An 18412-nucleotide genomic window follows, 5' to 3' on the forward strand; every position below is an offset into this window, starting at 1 on the left:
CCCATCTGCTCGGTGGCATTAAATGTGTTTTTTTTTTAAAATTAAGATTGACAGATTAAACTTGCACAGACTTACAATAAAAAACGGTCTATTTTTTACTAGTGGCGTTTTTGTAACTGCTAAGCTGAGGACTGCTGTGTTAAGTTATTCACCCTAAAATCTTTTCAAAATTGAGCATAATTTGGTTTTACTTGAAGTATTTTTTTGCAGTAAAAAGATTTCAGATAACTGTATTCAACCAAAAGTGAAACTTAATTTACTGCCGTTTTGTTTTGTCAAAATAGCCCAAAAATATTTGCCGATATCAGATGCTTCTGATCAGAATTTTCCTTCATTTACTGCCATGTGATCCGTAATTTTACTGAGTGTAAATTTAATATTTTGGGTTTGTAGTTGTTGGGTAATTTCTAATATTTCAGCTGAAATGTCTGCTTGAGTCTCTGTAGAATTGTTTGAAATCGAAATTTAAAAAGGTTTCAGATTGTGAGTGAATTTTCAAAATGATTCCACCCAACAGCAGTCTCGTCCGATACGACAACCCTGTTCTTGTCAGCCGAAACAACGACAAAAAGTCGCCAAAATCCACCCAACTCAAAACCACCCCCCAAATCCCCACAAATGGGGGTCCCGTACCCTCTGCTGGAAGCGGACTTAAAGCCCAGGTTCCGGATTCAAAACAACAACAAACTGAGGAGATCTTGAACACGATTCTGCCTCCGAAAGAATGGCAGGAGAATAATCAACTTTGGATCCAACAGGTGTCCAGTACCCCGGCAACCCGTCTGGACGTCGTCAATTTGCAGGAACAGCTGGATACGAAGCTCCAGCAACGTCAGGCCAGAGAAACTGGAATTTGTCCAGTTCGGAGAGAACTGTACTCTCAATGCTTCGACGAACTCATTCGCCAAGTTACTATAAACTGCTCGGAACGAGGGTTGCTTCTGCTGAGAGTTCGAGATGAAATTAACATGACGATTAAAGCGTACCAAACTTTGTACGAATCGAGCGTCGCTTTCGGCATGCGAAAGGCGCTGATGGCCGAGCAGGGAAAATCCGATATGGAAAAAAGAATCGAGGAACTGGAGCAGGAAAAACGCGACCTGGAGCGTCAAGTGAACGAGTTGAAAGCCAAATGCGAGGCGATTGAGAAACGAGAGGCAGAGAGACGACAAGTCGAAGAAAAGAAACATTCTGAGGAAATTCAGTTCCTGAAAAGAACAAATCAGCAGTTGAAACAACAGTTGGAAGGAATTATCTCGCCTAAAAAGTAACCTAGTCATAACTAGATCGCGTAACTGAACTTCGAAAAGTAGTTATTCAATATCATGAAGTATTCTAGTTGTAACGAGTGACGTATCTTGGGATTTACTAGCTCGGCCAATTGGGACCTGTTTTTACTTTTTTAAAACCCCTGACTGTTTTTCATTTTAGTATTTTAATAATTGGTTGCTCATTTTTTAAAATTGGCAATGGTTTGTTAAGTCGCACGAGGTAGCTTTTAAGCTGTTAATGTTATTTCAAGATGAAAATAAAGATTAAACATTGTCGATATTTTTAAAATTTTACCCCCCCCCCCTCAAATTGGGTGGATTGGGGGGGGGGGGGCATAAAAACAGATCACCAATTTGAGATAGAACACACCATCTTCTGTTAAGCTTGCGCTTACTATATTATCTTCCTCGAACATAATTATAATGATTTTCAAGTTGATTTTCAATTTCAATCATACTTTTTAGTCATTGTTTCATGAACTTTTTTATATATAGTTCATATACAAAACAAAGATGCAAGCGCAAGCGAGATAGTTAATCCAGTATTGTAAAGTTTAAATTGTATTCACGATAGGCATTGTTTTGCTTAAAAATTAATTTAGGTTGTGAAAAAATTCAATGATGCCTCATAAATTTAGTTTCATTAATTTGTAAACGCTGCGAAATTGTTCTTTACTGAAATAATTGTCGGCTTTGCTGTTAAGAATAGTATATTGAAGTCCTTGTACACAATACATATCATATCGCAAAATTCAGAATTCGTAGTCCAATTTCTTTTATGTGATTGAGAGGAACTTTCCAAGTTCAGGCCAGCTTTTTATCTTCCATAGATTTACTGCTCCCCGGGTTAACCGCTTATATTAACAGTGTCTTGCATTTGTTTTCTTTGATGTAAAGATGGAGCCGTCGAAAAGATCGATTTTTTTTCGAAAGAATGTTTTTCGTTCCGATACGCAGTAAGTAATTGATATGTAATCACACAATTGACATAATCAAAAATCAAGCCATAAATGGAAATATGATGCAATGCCGCTGCTTTTTCTAAGTTCTAGGCAATTAGAAGACTGAGTTATCGGTGCATTTTACCTTTCTAATAAAGGCTTTTGCAATGCGGTTTTTTGCTAAGTGCTATTCCGAGCGCCAGTCCGGTAAAAACGCTATTTTTTAGAAGCTTTCTGCTACAAGTATATGAGCCATCAACTGAACTGAATTAACTGAGTGAAATGAATCTACTAAGTGAATTTCAAAATATTAAATGCATGCAGTGTAGAATTAAGAAAGTCTTTTTCAACCAATCAAAATTTAGAAATGTTATAGGAAATATTATCGAAAATACACATTTTGCTCAGTTCTAGTGCTAATAACTCAAATTTTAGACATGATATAAATTCTTATCCCTTATTTGTACGGATACACTAGAAATACTGAAACCACATGTTAAAGCTTTGTTTGAGATCTGGTTCTTTTAGAGGAAAGAGTGAACAGTTTTGGATTTCTCCGAATTGTTATTTAGCTTTACTAAAATTTTACATCCTCTTTTTTAAAATAGCTGTTGATAATGTTTTTACTACTGGTACCAACACTTTTTCACAGCATTTTAGAAATTCATCAATCATATCTTTGAGAAAAAAATTATCTGCAAATTATAATTAAAATTTTTCAAAAGGCCCAAAAAACTGTTAGTTTGTTATATCTTGGCTGAATTATTTGACAGAACAATAGAAAAGTAAGGGAAGTCTCTGAAGACGTGTTTTGGTTCTCAGAGAAAAATTCTAGGTGGTTCACTGAAGTTTAAAAGAATAGCTTATGATGGGCTAATAATGACGAAAATTTTTACGAATTAAAGCTGACTTCATTTGCACCATTTAACACCATAACTGTTCAAAGGTTTTGCGTGGAAACTATCAGATCTCACATTTTTCGCTATCAAAGTTTTTCTCCAAAAAGATTTATCACCATTTTCTTTTACAGTTTTGCTATTTTGAAGTAATTTGAAATGAGCAAAAATAAATGAATAAATGCTAAACAGATTTCCTAACTTGCAATAATTTTGTTTCAAAAACAATTAATACAATTTGCTATGAAATGGTGTGTTTTTCCACAGGTTTCTAACAGTCTTTATTTATTTCTGTTAATCAAAAAATGACTTAATTCGGGTTATTTCGTTATAACACAGATTTTTGAATTTTCAACCGAGTTTACATTGCAAGGTAAAATTTTTAAATCGATATTGCTCATCTTTTTCATTGGAAATTGACAGATTATATAATCGGAAACAACTACTCGTATCGTCAGTTTACAATATTTTTCCCGATTTCTTGTAGAAGAAATTTGTATTGGTAAAACAGTTGTCTACAAAATCTAGAACATTTCAAAATATTATTGAGAACAGAGTTTCTGAAAGTCATTTTATCTTTAGCTGGAGCCCAAAAAAAAACTAGTTACAGGTGCCTACTGGTATTGAGTAGATTTACTCTTTTCGATTCTAATACATTGTTAAAACGCACATTGCTTTTTTTATACCTAATCCTTATAATTGATCTGAGTATTGCAGCCTTATTCTTCGATAGAAGGTTCAGTTTGGTACCGATAGACGTTTGTAGCTATTACAATTTGGGGTCAGGAAATTTGTTGTTGTTGTTTAAAACTACATGAAACCAGTTGTTATGCTCATAGTAAAATAATTATTTGTCAAATGCTGAAATTAGCTCGCTGTCTTCATCATGCGTTTTGAGAAAACGAAAAATATATTACAATTGTATCAATTTTGAGATTTGCAATCAATTTTTTTCGACAGAATTTAGGAATAACTACAACAAAAAATGCACAAGTTATTAATTACTTATTAAAATTAAGAACTTATACAAGTTAACGTTCAGCTAAAATTTTAAGTATTTTGTTCAAAAGACTGCATTGCATTGTACAAGAAACTGTACCTATTTTTGAGTTTTATGCGAATGAATACTAATGTTTCCTAATTTTGCTCCTAGTATTCCTATTTTTTCTCCTTATTCTATGAGAATGAAATCTACGAGCCCTGAGCTTCAAATCGATGTGATTCTATTTTTTAGCACTGTAGAAATGACTGAAATTTTCTTATTGAAGAACCATCCATGCATTAAATTGCATGTTTTTTAAGATAAAATTATGTCTCTTTTTCAGTTGACGCTTCTACAGTTGAATTTCCAAAAAGTTTAAAACCATTTTTGAGTGGAGGGTTAACGTTGAAAATAAACCAGCTTGCTTCAAAACAAAAGTTTACTGGAAAACTTGGTTTACTGATTACTAGAATTGAAAATCACGGGAAAGTTTTCAATGCCTTCAGGGCTTGTTTTTGCCTTTAAAAATTGTTTTGAAATAGGTCAGCAATCATTCGATTAAACTATGTAGCAAATATCAATCAGTCTACTTGACTGGCCAATAATTTGCCCAAACCGATCAAGTCAATAATACAAAATTGCAAATTAAGAACACTGTGGCTAGGTAAAGAGAAAAGGGGTATATCGGCTATAAACGGAATGGAGTTGTGTACCTCAGCCAGCGGAATATAACCATCTATGATTAAGTTTGTGGCGCGTGCGAGTGAGTCTTGGAAACCTGTTTTTCATTCAACTTCCCCGAGTTTTATTTTTTGAAGTTGTTTTCTGTTTCAAATTTTTTAACAGCATATTAATAGATCAACAGTAGCAGTACTTTGAGCAGAATCGCTGGGGGGGGGGGGTTGTCGAGTAAAAAATGGAGAGGTGTATTCCTAATGTTTTATTTGTCTAATACATAACAGAACGGAATTGAAGCTTGTTTCAGAGTTTTTTTTTCTAAAGAGGTGTTCCTGAGTCAATTAGTTGTCCCTTGTGGTTCCATTTTTTCCCCAAAATTGGGGAATTTATATGAGGCACGTTTTTTTTCACTCAAATTTTCACCTAAAAATTCATTTTTGTTTTTTTTTAAAATAAAATCCTTTATAGCATGACGTTTATAGCAACGAAAAAGGAGCAGTTTATAAATCTTCAAAGAAACGTGAGAAAGGAAAATTGCCTCTATCTAATAAAATGAAATTAATAAAAATAAGACATAATTATAAATAACAAAACTATTAAAAAAACATATAATTAAAAAAGACATAAAAAAGCAAATACTCTTTGTCAAAATTTTGAGATTCAAAGATCAGAAAAGAAGTCGCAAAAAAAGAAAGCAATTTTTCAACAAATGCTAAAACTACCTTTTTAAAAAACTTTTTCGGGCTATTTCTTTTCCTCGTAGTACTTAACTCGTACCAAAATATACCGAAAATTTTTTACTCAAAATGAGACCCGATAAGAGTGAAAAGATAAATTTATTTTTCTTTGAACTTCAGGTTTGTTTTTAGGTCTAAACAATTCCCTCTAGTTAATCGCTTCGTTTATTACTAAAAAAAACTTTGCAGAAATTTCGGGTAAATCTTTTTGTCCTCTGACAAAAAGATTTCGGGTACAAAGAAAACTACTTTCAGGAGACAGAGAAAAGCAACAAATGACTAATCACTCGTCTCTTGTTGGGCTCACTAAATTCATGAATACATTATTATATGCAATTCGGAATAGATGGTCTCTAGAAATAGGTTTTGGAATTGAACGGAACAAGCACATTTTTATAAATCAAATGAAGTGATAAAGAGAAAGTTTACAAATTTTTTAATAAAAAGAAAAAGCTTTTTCAAAAAGAAGCATTTTGTGAAAACTGTTTAAAAACATGATCCCTTTGTTCTCACAGGTGTTTGTTTTGCTAGTGATTTTTAGAAATGATCAGACGAGGGATGCTTGCGAATAAAGAAACAGAAAACATTATTTCTTGAAAAAAGAAAAAACCCTGCTAAATTTTGGTCTCTATTTTCATTTAACTGTTTTGAATACCTCCAGTGGCTTTTATGTTGGGCATTTCAATGGCCTCCAGATGGTGAAAATTTTCACTCACTGAAACAAGTGTAGCAGTTGTCTTTGAAATCTGTATTCAGGAAAAGAATTAGGCTGAACTTTGAAGTAATATCGTTTAGATATGTAGGGGTTTACTTTAATTGACTATAATTTGATGTAAATAGCAATGTTTACTGAAATTTTTCAAAAGATATTGGGAACCAAAAAACAGAATATGTGATCAATAAAGCAAGAAACGAACAAGAGAATTATTTTAGACTTCATGGTGCGCCGTATCTTTTTGAGTTTTGAATGTTTCGATTCTTTTGTTGACCTCAAATTGACTGACAAATTGATAAAAAAGCAAATGTTGTAAGTATATTTGTTATGGTTTTTTGCTTTTCAATTAACAAAAACAGAGGAAAATGTTATGATTTTTGCAGAAGACAAAACATTATTTTCAGTTTTTGCCGAAACTTGCCGAGTTATGGTTTCAACTTGACTAAAAATAGTAGCTTTAAATATATAGGGGTTCTTTGTTACCCAAAACACGGGAAAGATTCTCTATGCGAGAAGGATGACAAAACACAACGTTGCTTTTTTCAACACTATTCTGTTCCCGTCTACTCATGTCTTTTGTCTTAAAGGTGTTTATTGCTCATTATTTTACCCTATTGCACCCACAAATGATCAAGCTAATTGTTTAATAAGTCTACGGGCATGAGATAATTGATATAAAAGTAACAAATTGTCTTCAAAAATGCAAAAAAATTATTTTTCAAAACGTGTTCTTAAAATAATAAGAAAGTCTATTTGCAAGGCTGTTACACTTGATTGGGTTGCCATTGTGCCTGATCAATACAATACGAACGATAATAAAAACCTGAGTAAAAACTTCCTTCCAAAATTACAAAAATTAAACATAACCTCCAATGATTGTTTTTTTAATGATTTTTTAAACTTCAAAATGATTTTTCATCTGCTAAACTTTTCTAATAGATCTCGATACAATTTGATTATTACTGTTTCCACCGGTGTAGGCACGTTAAAATAAGAGACAAATTTTCAGAAAAGTCACAAAAGACTTTGAAATGATCTCTTTATTTTTCTGAGTTCTCAAGCTAATGATAAAGATAAAGTCGAATCGGCTAAAAATTGGCTCCTTGCAGTTGATTACTTCTTTTGAACATCAAGATTTCGTGCATAGCTTTTTAGTCTTGCATAATGAATGACAATGAATTACATAAGCTTTGTTTGGACTTGCTTATGGCGTTAGCTTCACAAAATTGATAATGAAAAAATACTTCTCCCCTCAGAACAATAACTTTTTTACAATTCCAGCGCCGTCTTATTCTAAATTTAAGACCAGCTGTTTTGTTAACAAATTTCTAAAGTTTCATTTTGCTGTTATGATGTAAACATGTCGACAGACTGTTACAATATAATATTAAGTAGTTCCATTTCAATTATGTTGACAAACATCAGAATGTGAATACTTTGTTGAATTTGCACGTTTTGTTTCAAGGTCACTGCAATGCTCATTCTGTTAACCAATCACCGTTATAATTCCAGCTAATCTGGTCACATTATGGAATGCTCTCTTACAGAGCTAATAACTCCCAACAGTTCACCCATTCCGATGTCCTGAATTAGACCATCTTTTTATAAAGTTATTTCTGGCAACATATGATATTCAATCTAATTTATTGTTTTTTTTTAATATAATTTACCAGATTTTTATCCTTCAAAAAATTAGCTTAATGGAAATGTGCCATTGTCAACTTTAACTTTTTCAAAAATTTTTCCAACTAATTGCAGATTTTTTTGTGTGTTCGTTATCACTAGATACCGCAGCCTTTTTATCATAGATTGCAGATTAATTCAAATTCCTTCAGACCAAGTGGCCAATATAATTAACTCACTGTTTTTGATATTTGTCACTAATTAGCGCGAATTTATCATAAATTACAGAATAGTTTATTCGCTGTTAATGTATTTATTTTATGAGTCAAGATAATTAAATGCCAAAGATTTGAATTTATTTTCAGTTCAGATCGAGTCATTTATCAGTTAAAGTTATCAGAAGTCAGATAAAATCAAAGCCGATTAACTGTTGAAAAGTTTTTTTTCCAAAAAAGAGAAAAAGTTTATGTCTGTTAGACCGAAAACGAGGCCCGAGAAAGAAAATAATCATGAGGACCCGTTTGAATGCCAAATTTGCCTGCAAACTTTTGTGAACCCTCGACTGTTGCCCAGCTGCTTGCATTCTGTGTGTGGACTTCCAAGACAATGTCTGACCGAAGCCTTAACTGTGAAAGATAAAGCATGTCGTATCTGTGGGAAGACACCCAGTATTCCCAATATAGATTTGGAGGATTTTCCCAAGAAATTATTGCATAGTGCTGCCATGAAGGTTTGTAAATCGTACCCGGGCCGAGGAATTTGGCCAAAATTATGTAAGATCAGCGGCAACTAGCGTTGACAAGTCGGAAAATTCACCGCAATTTTCTTACATAATTTTGCGTTGAATGCGTTGAATTTAAAGACAAAAATTCAACGCATTCAGCGCAAAATTATGTAAGAAATGGCGGTGAATGTCAACGCTAGTGAATGTCAGACTTGTCAACGCTAGTTGCCGCTGATCTTACATATTTAGCGTTGAATTTAGCGTAGATCTTACATATTTAGCGTTGAATTTAGCGTAGATCTTACATATTTTTCGTTGAATTTAGCCGAGATCTTACATAATTTCAACGTATTCAACGCATTTATCATGTGAGAAGTACTGGGAAAAATTTAAAGTTTTTTTTAAGTTTTGAAAGAAATTTGAATTCCTAAAATGGTCTCAAATGGATTTTGCACTATAAAAGAGCACTAACAAGTGGTTTTTTGCAGACTTCGCTTTTCTCACCTGTGAAGCATAGGGGTCGAAACAGTGAAAAAATTGACTTTTTGAAAAAACACTTGAAAAACTTTTGAAATCATAAAGTGGTCTGAAATGGAATTCAAAAAATTCAACCTTAAATTTGTAAGATCTATGCCAAAATCTACGCAAAATATGTAAGATTAGTGTTGAAAGCGTTGAATTTATGTAAGATCCACGCTAAATTCAACGCTAAATATGTAAGATCTACGCCAAACTGCAACGCAAAATATGTAGGATTGGCGTTGAATGCGTTGAATTTATGTAAGATCTACGCTAAATTCAACGCTAAATATGTAAGATCTACGCTAAAATTCAACACTAAATATTTAAGATCTACGCCAAAATTCAACGAAAAATTATGTAAGATTGGCGTTGAATGCATTGAATTTATGTAAGATCTACGCTTAATTCAACGCTAAATACGTAAGATCTACGCTAAAATTCAACACTAAATATTTAAGATCTACGCCAAAATTCAACGCAAAATTATGTAAGATTGGCGTTGAATGCGTTGAATTTATGTAAGATCTACGCTTAATTCAACGCTAAATACGTAAGATCTACGCTAAAATTCAACGCTAAATATGTAAGATCTACGCCAAAATTCAACGGAAAATTATGTAAGATTGGCGTTGAATGCGTTGAATTTATGTAAGATCTACGCTAAATTCAACGCTAAATATGTAAGATCTACGCTAAAATTCAACACTAAATATTTAAGATCTACGCCAAAATTCAACGCAAAATTATGTAAGATTGGCGTTGAATGCGTTGAATTTATGTAAGATCTACGCTTAATTCAACGCTAAATACGTAAGATCTACGCTAAAATTCAACGCTAAATATGTAAGATCTACGCCAAAATTCAACGGAAAATTATGTAAGATTGGCGTTGAATGCGTTGAATTTATGTAAGATCCACGCTAAATTCAACGCTAAATATGTAAGATGTACGCTACAATTCAACGCTAAATATGTAAGATCTACGCCAAACTGCAACGCAAAATATGTAAGATTGGCGTTGAATGCGTTGAATTTATGTAAGATCTACGCTAAATTCAACGCTAAATATGTAAGATCTACGCCAAACTGCAACGCAAAATATGTAGGATTGGCGTTGAATGCGTTGAATTTATGTAAGATCTACGCTAAATTCAACGCTAAATATGTAAGATCTACGCTAAAATTCAACACTAAATATTTAAGATCTACGCCAAAATTCAACGCAAAATTATGTAAGATTGGCGTTGAATGCGTTGAATTTATGTAAGATCTACGCTTAATTCAACGCTAAATACGTAAGATCTACGCTAAAATTCAACGCTAAATATGTAAGATCTACGCCAAAATTCAACGGAAAATTATGTAAGATTGGCGTTGAATGCGTTGAATTTATGTAAGATCTACGCTAAATTCAACGCTAAATATGTAAGATCTACGCTAAAATTCAACACTAAATATTTAAGATCTACGCCAAAATTCAACGCAAAATTATGTAAGATTGGCGTTGAATGCGTTGAATTTATGTAAGATCTACGCTTAATTCAACGCTAAATACGTAAGATCTACGCTAAAATTCAACGCTAAATATGTAAGATCTACGCCAAAATTCAACGGAAAATTATGTAAGATTGGCGTTGAATGCGTTGAATTTATGTAAGATCCACGCTAAATTCAACGCTAAATATGTAAGATGTACGCTACAATTCAACGCTAAATATGTAAGATCTACGCCAAACTGCAACGCAAAATATGTAAGATTGGCGTTGAATGCGTTGAATTTATGTAAGATCTACGCTAAATTCAACGCTAAATATGTAAGATCTACGCTAAAATTCAACACTAAATATTTAAGATCTACGCCAAAATTCAACGAAAAATTATGTAAGATTGGCGTTGAATGCATTGAATTTATGTAAGATCTACGCTTAATTCAACGCTAAATACGTAAGATCTACGCTAAAATTCAACACTAAATATTTAAGATCTACGCCAAAATTCAACGCAAAATTATGTAAGATTGGCGTTGAATGCGTTGAATTTATGTAAGATCTACGCTTAATTCAACGCTAAATACGTAAGATCTACGCTAAAATTCAACGCTAAATATGTAAGATCTACGCCAAAATTCAACGGAAAATTATGTAAGATTGGCGTTGAATGCGTTGAATTTATGTAAGATCCACGCTAAATTCAACGCTAAATATGTAAGATGTACGCTACAATTCAACGCTAAATATGTAAGATCTACGCCAAACTGCAACGCAAAATATGTAAGATTGGCGTTGAATGCGTTGAATTTATGTAAGATCTACGCTAAATTCAACGCTAAATATGTAAGATCTACGCCAAACTGCAACGCAAAATATGTAGGATTGGCGTTGAATGCGTTGAATTTATGTAAGATCTACGCTAAATTCAACGCTAAATATGTAAGATCTACGCTAAAATTCAACACTAAATATTTAAGATCTACGCCAAAATTCAACGCAAAATTATGTAAGATTGGCGTTGAATGCGTTGAATTTATGTAAGATCTACGCTTAATTCAACGCTAAATACGTAAGATCTACGCTAAAATTCAACGCTAAATATGTAAGATCTACGCCAAAATTCAACGGAAAATTATGTAAGATTGGCGTTGAATGCGTTGAATTTATGTAAGATCTACGCTAAATTCAACGCTAAATATGTAAGATCTACGCTAAAATTCAACACTAAATATTTAAGATCTACGCCAAAATTCAACGCAAAATTATGTAAGATTGGCGTTGAATGCGTTGAATTTATGTAAGATCTACGCTTAATTCAACGCTAAATACGTAAGATCTACGCTAAAATTCAACGCTAAATATGTAAGATCTACGCCAAAATTCAACGGAAAATTATGTAAGATTGGCGTTGAATGCGTTGAATTTATGTAAGATCCACGCTAAATTCAACGCTAAATATGTAAGATGTACGCTACAATTCAACGCTAAATATGTAAGATCTACGCCAAACTGCAACGCAAAATATGTAAGATTGGCGTTGAATGCGTTGAATTTATGTAAGATCTACGCTAAATTCAACGCTAAATATGTAAGATCTACGCTAAAATTCAACACTAAATATTTAAGATCTACGCCAAAATTCAACGAAAAATTATGTAAGATTGGCGTTGAATGCAATGAATTTATGTAAGATCTACGCTTAATTCAACGCTAAATACGTAAGATCTACGCTAAAACTCAACGCTAAATATGTAAGATCTACGCCAAAATTCAACGGAAAATTATGTAAGATTGGCGTTGAATGCGTTGAATTTATGTAAGATCTACGCTAAATTCAACGCTAAATATGTAAGATCTACGCTAAAATTCAACACTAAATATTTAAGATCTACGCCAAAATTCAACGCAAAATTATGTAAGATTGGCGTTGAATGCGTTGAATTTATGTAAGATCTACGCTTAATTCAACGCTAAATACGTAAGATCTACGCTAAAATTCAACGCTAAATATGTAAGATCTACGCCAAAATTCAACGGAAAATTATGTAAGATTGGCGTTGAATGCGTTGAATTTATGTAAGATCTACGCTAAATTCAACGCTAAATATGTAAGATCTACGCTAAAATTCAACGCTAAATATGTAAGATCTACGCCAAAATTCAACGCAAAATTATGTAAGATTGGCGTTGAATGCGTTGAATTTATGTAAGATCTACGCTCAAGCGTAGATCTTACATAAATTCAACGCCAATCTTACATAATTTTGCGTTTTTTAGCGTTGACCCCTCGGCCCGGATAAAATGGGTCTATTTTGTTAATTTGCTAAACTCTTACAAAACTCAAAACCCTTTCAGAATAACTTCAGTTTAATGCAAAAGTCAATAATTTTGATGTTCTCAATAATTTTGGAGATAATTTTTTAATATATGAAAACTATACTCAGCCGTGCTCTGAACGCTCATTTGCTTTGAATCATTCCATATGAAGAACTTGCCAGCAACGAAAGCTGGACATTTTTTATTTTTGCTTTACTATTTTATCAGACATTTTTGCTGCTAATAATTTAACTGAGGACCTGAAAATCAACATTTCTTTAGCAACATCAAACTATGACAGTCAGCGAAGCACATGATCCTATATGCGAAAATAATCTAAACAAATTAAATGATTACTTTTTCCAAAAATGAGTTTTAAAAAGTATTAAAAATAAAACTTTATATAATCGTTGACCCGTCCTTAGAATGAGTACACAATACAAAAGTAACGCCAAATGAAGGCACGACTCAAAAACTTATCAGAAACGCTTCATAAACACATTACAGCTAAGTCATCGAAGCAGTAACTTTTCTGACTACGCAGAATGGCCAAAAAAAGCAATATAAACGGTCAAGAATCAACAGTCTACTAGTTTGCTCTGAGAAAAAAAATAGTTTTGAAGATTTATAAACAGCTGCTAAGAAATCAAATCATTTTTTAGAATCTTTTATGACTCCTTAGCAGATGATTTTGTGATAAGGGAGACTAAGTTATATAACAACATTAAAAATGGGCCAAAAACTAAAAAAAAATTGCTAATAATTTGCAACCAATTGATGCAATTAGTTCAATTGTTTAAGATTCCTTAGCAACCAAGGATTGAGCTGATAATTAACTTGATTAACTGATATCACAAAAAAGATCATATACGCAAAAGGCAATAATTCGATAATAGCTTATGAACACAATTAGTATCGAATTCATTAAAAAGACTAGCTATATGAACTCAAATCTTTAATTAATGCCTCGTTATAAACGATGAAAACTTATTATTGGAAAAACTGGGACAAGTGATAAGACATTAGGAAAAACTTCGAAATTGGGGTAAACTGAAAAATTCACTTATACTTCTCGAAAATCATTTGTGATAAATTTGTTGAAACGTTTAGATATCAATTCAGACTAAATGATAACTCATATTAAGCTTCATTAGAGAACCAATATGATCAGTTATTCCTGATATCAAAAAATAGTGCAAAAAAGAACAAAAAACGGGCAAAAATACTTGCATTTTAAGAAACGGTGTGTAGGTCATACAACTCAACAACTGCCCTTTGAGGAACTCAAACTATTAGTTTTTAGATTATTTTTCCGAGCTTTTGAAAACTTTAGTCTGACAAAAAAGAATAGCAGCAAAAAAAAACAGTCAGAATGCCGCATTTGACAAAGACTTCTTTCAAAAACCGAAAGTTTGTTCAAATTCCAGTTTCTCACTCCACTTTTAAACATTTTAAAAAAAAATCCACTTGAAAGCTATTCAATTTTGGTTCCTTTTGCTAATCCAGTGTGATTAAAACCACCTTTCTAATTTGACTTCCATTGATAAAATTGAAAAAGTGCTTTGTAAGAAAACCAAGTTTGTAAACAAACAAGAAAAGGCCAACAATAGCCTCAGTTATTGCTTTGCGGCTATATTGAACAAGTTATTAAAATTTTTCCAAAGTTATTATAAAGTAGGGTTGCATCATTGAATTTTAGACCACCCAATCACCCTTCACATTAGCTCATTCCAAAAATCACAGGTGACGGGACCCAGCAGACCCAAAATTGCCCCTTTAAAGTAAGACCCGAAAATTAGGACCGGAGAACGTCTCCTGGGGCTATGAAAAATGCTGTCAAAATTATGTTCTTATATCGAACAGGACCCCCCCCCGCCCCCCCCCCCATCGGCGACTTAATATGGTCCAATCACAGAGGTCTCTCACTTTACCACGTGTTGGTGTATGATCTCGCGATGAGTACTTAGAATCATATATCATTCTCAAATATAAACTAAGGACTATATATGTTATTTGAATCCACTAGTTATCGTGTGCTTGGGATTGGACAAAATTCCTGTTTTTTTCTTTCAGCGCACAGAAGCCAATAGATCCAAGCAAATTCCCAGTAATTCCACCCCTGGCAAACAACCTTCTCGGAGAGATGATACACAAACAACATCCAATCATTTTATCCCAAACTACAGCAATGCCCTAAACAATATCAATAATAACAGAAGAGTAAACAACACAAACAACAACAACTTCAATTCTAATAACAGACCACGCGGCAACCCGTACCCGATGTGTGAAAAACACCCTGGCCTGCTAAAGTCCAAAATCTGCTCTCGTTGCCGAGTTAGTATATGCGACGAATGCTGGCGTCTTGAACACAGAGACAAACGTCTTCATAAAGTTGAACTTTTTGAAGATTACAGAGAAAAGGCTTCAAAACATGAGAAAAAAGTTCCATCGAAAGTGAACTTGAACGTCGTGAAAAACTTCGACAAAGTTTTCAGACATCAAAAACGGATGTTCGAACAAGTTGAACATTTTTCACGTCTGTTAACACAACAAAGAGAGCGTGAAATAGCTTTAAAAGAGCAGTTAGATCACGTTAAAACGGCTGAAGAAATGTATGAAATAAGATTACGCCTGAAAGAATGTCGAAATGAACAACCGCGATTGGTCGCTCAAATGGAAGAACGTTATGAACGAGTTAGCAAATCTTTAAATTGCAGTTTACCTCTTTTTAACGAAATGACCAAGAATTTACCACAGGTGGAAAATGGGCTTTTTCCTAACGCCGGCAATCAATTTGGAATGAGTAGTAATGATAAATTATCGGGTGAAATCGGCTCGCCATTTTGATTTTCTCAGGGAAATTAAATTTAGGGATCTATTCTGCCCCCCCCCCCCCTCAGGTTTTTTTATGAGCTGTTCCATGGCACGTAACTATATGAAAAATAGCACGTGCGCCTGGGGGGTAAAAGTTGAATACCAACTAAAGCGCGGGGGGGGGGGGGAGGGGCGGAATGGATCCCAATTTTGCTCAGTTAATGGCTTTTTGAAGATTTATCATCCGAAAATGGACAATTTAAATTTATATCTCGAAAAAGTATCTGTCTTTGAAAATATGCAGAGTCGGACCCTGTTTTCATAATCAACGTTCAAGGTTATGGCATTACCCAACCATTAATTTGTTTCTCAATCATTAGTTATTATTTTAAATGATATTCACTCTAAATATTTTTGGAGGCGAAGTTTTTTTTTCAAGTATTTCTCAGTGGCGGTATTTTTTTGTCAAGTTTTGACAGAGTTTTTTTGTCACTGACATTTGACAAGAAAACCGTAAATTATTGAAAAGTGCCGAAAATGTTCAGCAATTACGGTTTTTTACAGATTCTTTTTCTTCACTGACCTCCCATGAAAAAGAACGGAAACAAAAATCTCTAAGAACTAGTTAGAGAACTATTTTTGCATACATGAACTGATTAGTTTGCTGGGCAGAGTTGAAACGAATCCGGGTACGAATCAGTGAGGAATCAAAAGTGATTCACTAATTGTTTTTGACCACTTATCCAAATAGTCGAAACGGAGTGAAAACTGTGTCAAAATCGAAAACAAGTATTTCAAATCATTCAACATAGCAGTCAAAAGAAAGAAGTGCATCTTAAATCTCTGTTTCTATCAAAGGAGAATAATTAAATGGAGAGGAACTGACAATCAATTCGAAAGACAGTAAGGCAGAACCCAAGTGGGCTATTTTTACAGCCTTAAGGTATAAAGAGATAGAGCTACTTATTTTTGCGCGCGAAGTAGGCTTACCTATATCTCTAAGACTAACCGACTCTGTAATGCACAAAAGGTAAACTTCTTTTTAATACGGTGGTAATCCAATACAGCACCGGAGTCAAGTGTATACACATAGTGTATCTAATCTAACAAACTGACTATAGTAAGTGGAGCATGCGCTTTATATAAAAGAATAGTGTCTTCTCAGTCTCTGATTGGCTGGAGGTATACATCGAGTATTTCTACTGCGATAGTAGCAAGGTGTTTTTAATACAAAACCTAGTACTGTAACGTTAAACGTAAATTCTACTTGCCAAAAGCAGTTTAGGGCATCGCAATTAAACTCAATTTATCTTGCTTCCTTAAATTTGAATTTTCTATCAATTTTGAACTGAAAATTTGAAATTTTTGCACTTATAAATATCTAATCCCCTATTGGTTTTGTGGACAAGAGTTTGAACCACAACCTTAAGAAAACACAACTAAACCGCAGAAGGTTGCGCCATCACTCCACAAAACGTCAAATTTGACTCAGTTGATAATTTTAGAATTACTAAAAACACTAAAAATTTAATGTTACTAAAAACACGAATTTCAAAAATTTGATGAATTTCACTTTTTGAGTACTCTTTTTAAAGGATGGCCAAGGCATCAGGGAACCATTACAGTCATGTACTGTTTTGCTAGAGTACTGATGAACCGTGTATATAGGTGGTAAAAGAACATTAACCAACGCAGAGCAAATAGGCGAATTCATTCAACTAAATGTTAGAGTACTTGTCAAGATCTTTTGTCTCAACGCCATCAAATATCGATAAAAAAATTTTCTGAGAACGCCAACGACAATATAATACCATTATAGAAGTTATATTTTGGCTCATTAAAGCAATGATGCAATTTTTGTTTTGCTTGGTGTGTACGTTGGAAAATGAATTATCTGCCTGTGCGAACGGAACAAGCAGGCGGGTGCGCCTGAGTGCTGGGTATAAGCCTTCGGGGCGGGGGGCATGATTATTGTTCCACCATGTTTACAGAACCATAGGGCAGACAATGCAGCAAATATTTGAAAATTGATTCAATTTATTTATTTGTTTTTCACATTTATTCCATTTATTTGTTTTTATTTGTTTTTCGTATTAATTGTTTATTTGTTTTTCGTATTAAAAAAGTGGTTTCTATTCAACCAAAACTCCGCTCACAATCTTTGTACTTATGTATTTCTAATCAATTCTACAATAGCTGAGGTGATCCGCTTAATTTTGGCTATTTCTGATCCACTAATAAACCCATAGAATCGGATAGTTACAGCTGGCAAGTTAGGGCGCAAACTCTGCAACGTTGGAGCCGGAAAATTGACAGATATCATATAGGAGTGCGTTGCTAAACTGGTCTGTCTTTAAACTATGTGACCCACGGTAGGAAAAATTAGGCGCTAATAGCTCAAGGCAGGTGAATTTTGCATAGTAAACCTTGCTTATTTGAACAAAAGCGCAGGAGAAGCTAAGATTCCGGACCTCATTCTACATTCTCATTCTACTTACTTGATGAGTTTTATTTAATTTTAAATGCAAAATTAAGGGAAATCCAGTGACGCCTCTAAAAATGTGATTTAGTCAAGGAAAATATAAATTCACGGATCTATTACATTTGTGCCCCCGCCTCCCGATTTGTGGGCGCATACTATTTGCACCCCCCAGACGCACGTGCCATAGTTTTACATAATGGTTTACTATGTAATGACAC

General features: G+C 33.6%; 2 protein-coding genes across 2 annotated transcripts; both read left to right on the plus strand.

Moving 5' to 3' along the window:
• The first annotated feature begins 432 nt into the window (after positions 1 to 432).
• On the plus strand, positions 433 to 2041 carry LOC142356730 (33 kDa inner dynein arm light chain, axonemal-like). The gene has a single exon (XM_075408534.1). The coding sequence runs from the start codon at positions 501 to 503 to the stop codon at positions 1269 to 1271; it is 771 nt and encodes a 256-aa protein (XP_075264649.1). The 5' UTR covers positions 433 to 500; the 3' UTR covers positions 1272 to 2041.
• Positions 2042 to 7620: 5579 nt separating this feature from the next.
• Positions 7621 to 15806, plus strand: LOC142356728 (uncharacterized). The gene is made up of 2 exons (XM_075408530.1): positions 7621 to 8573; positions 14969 to 15806. The coding sequence occupies exons 1-2, from the start codon at positions 8310 to 8312 to the stop codon at positions 15743 to 15745; spliced, it is 1041 nt and encodes a 346-aa protein (XP_075264645.1). The 5' UTR covers positions 7621 to 8309; the 3' UTR covers positions 15746 to 15806.
• The last annotated feature ends 2606 nt before the right edge of the window (positions 15807 to 18412 follow it).

The sequence above is a fragment of the Convolutriloba macropyga genome, unplaced genomic scaffold, assembly GCF_964194025.1.
Source record: "Convolutriloba macropyga unplaced genomic scaffold, txConMacr16.3 SCAFFOLD_3155, whole genome shotgun sequence".
Taxonomy (NCBI): Eukaryota; Metazoa; Xenacoelomorpha; order Acoela; family Convolutidae; genus Convolutriloba; species Convolutriloba macropyga.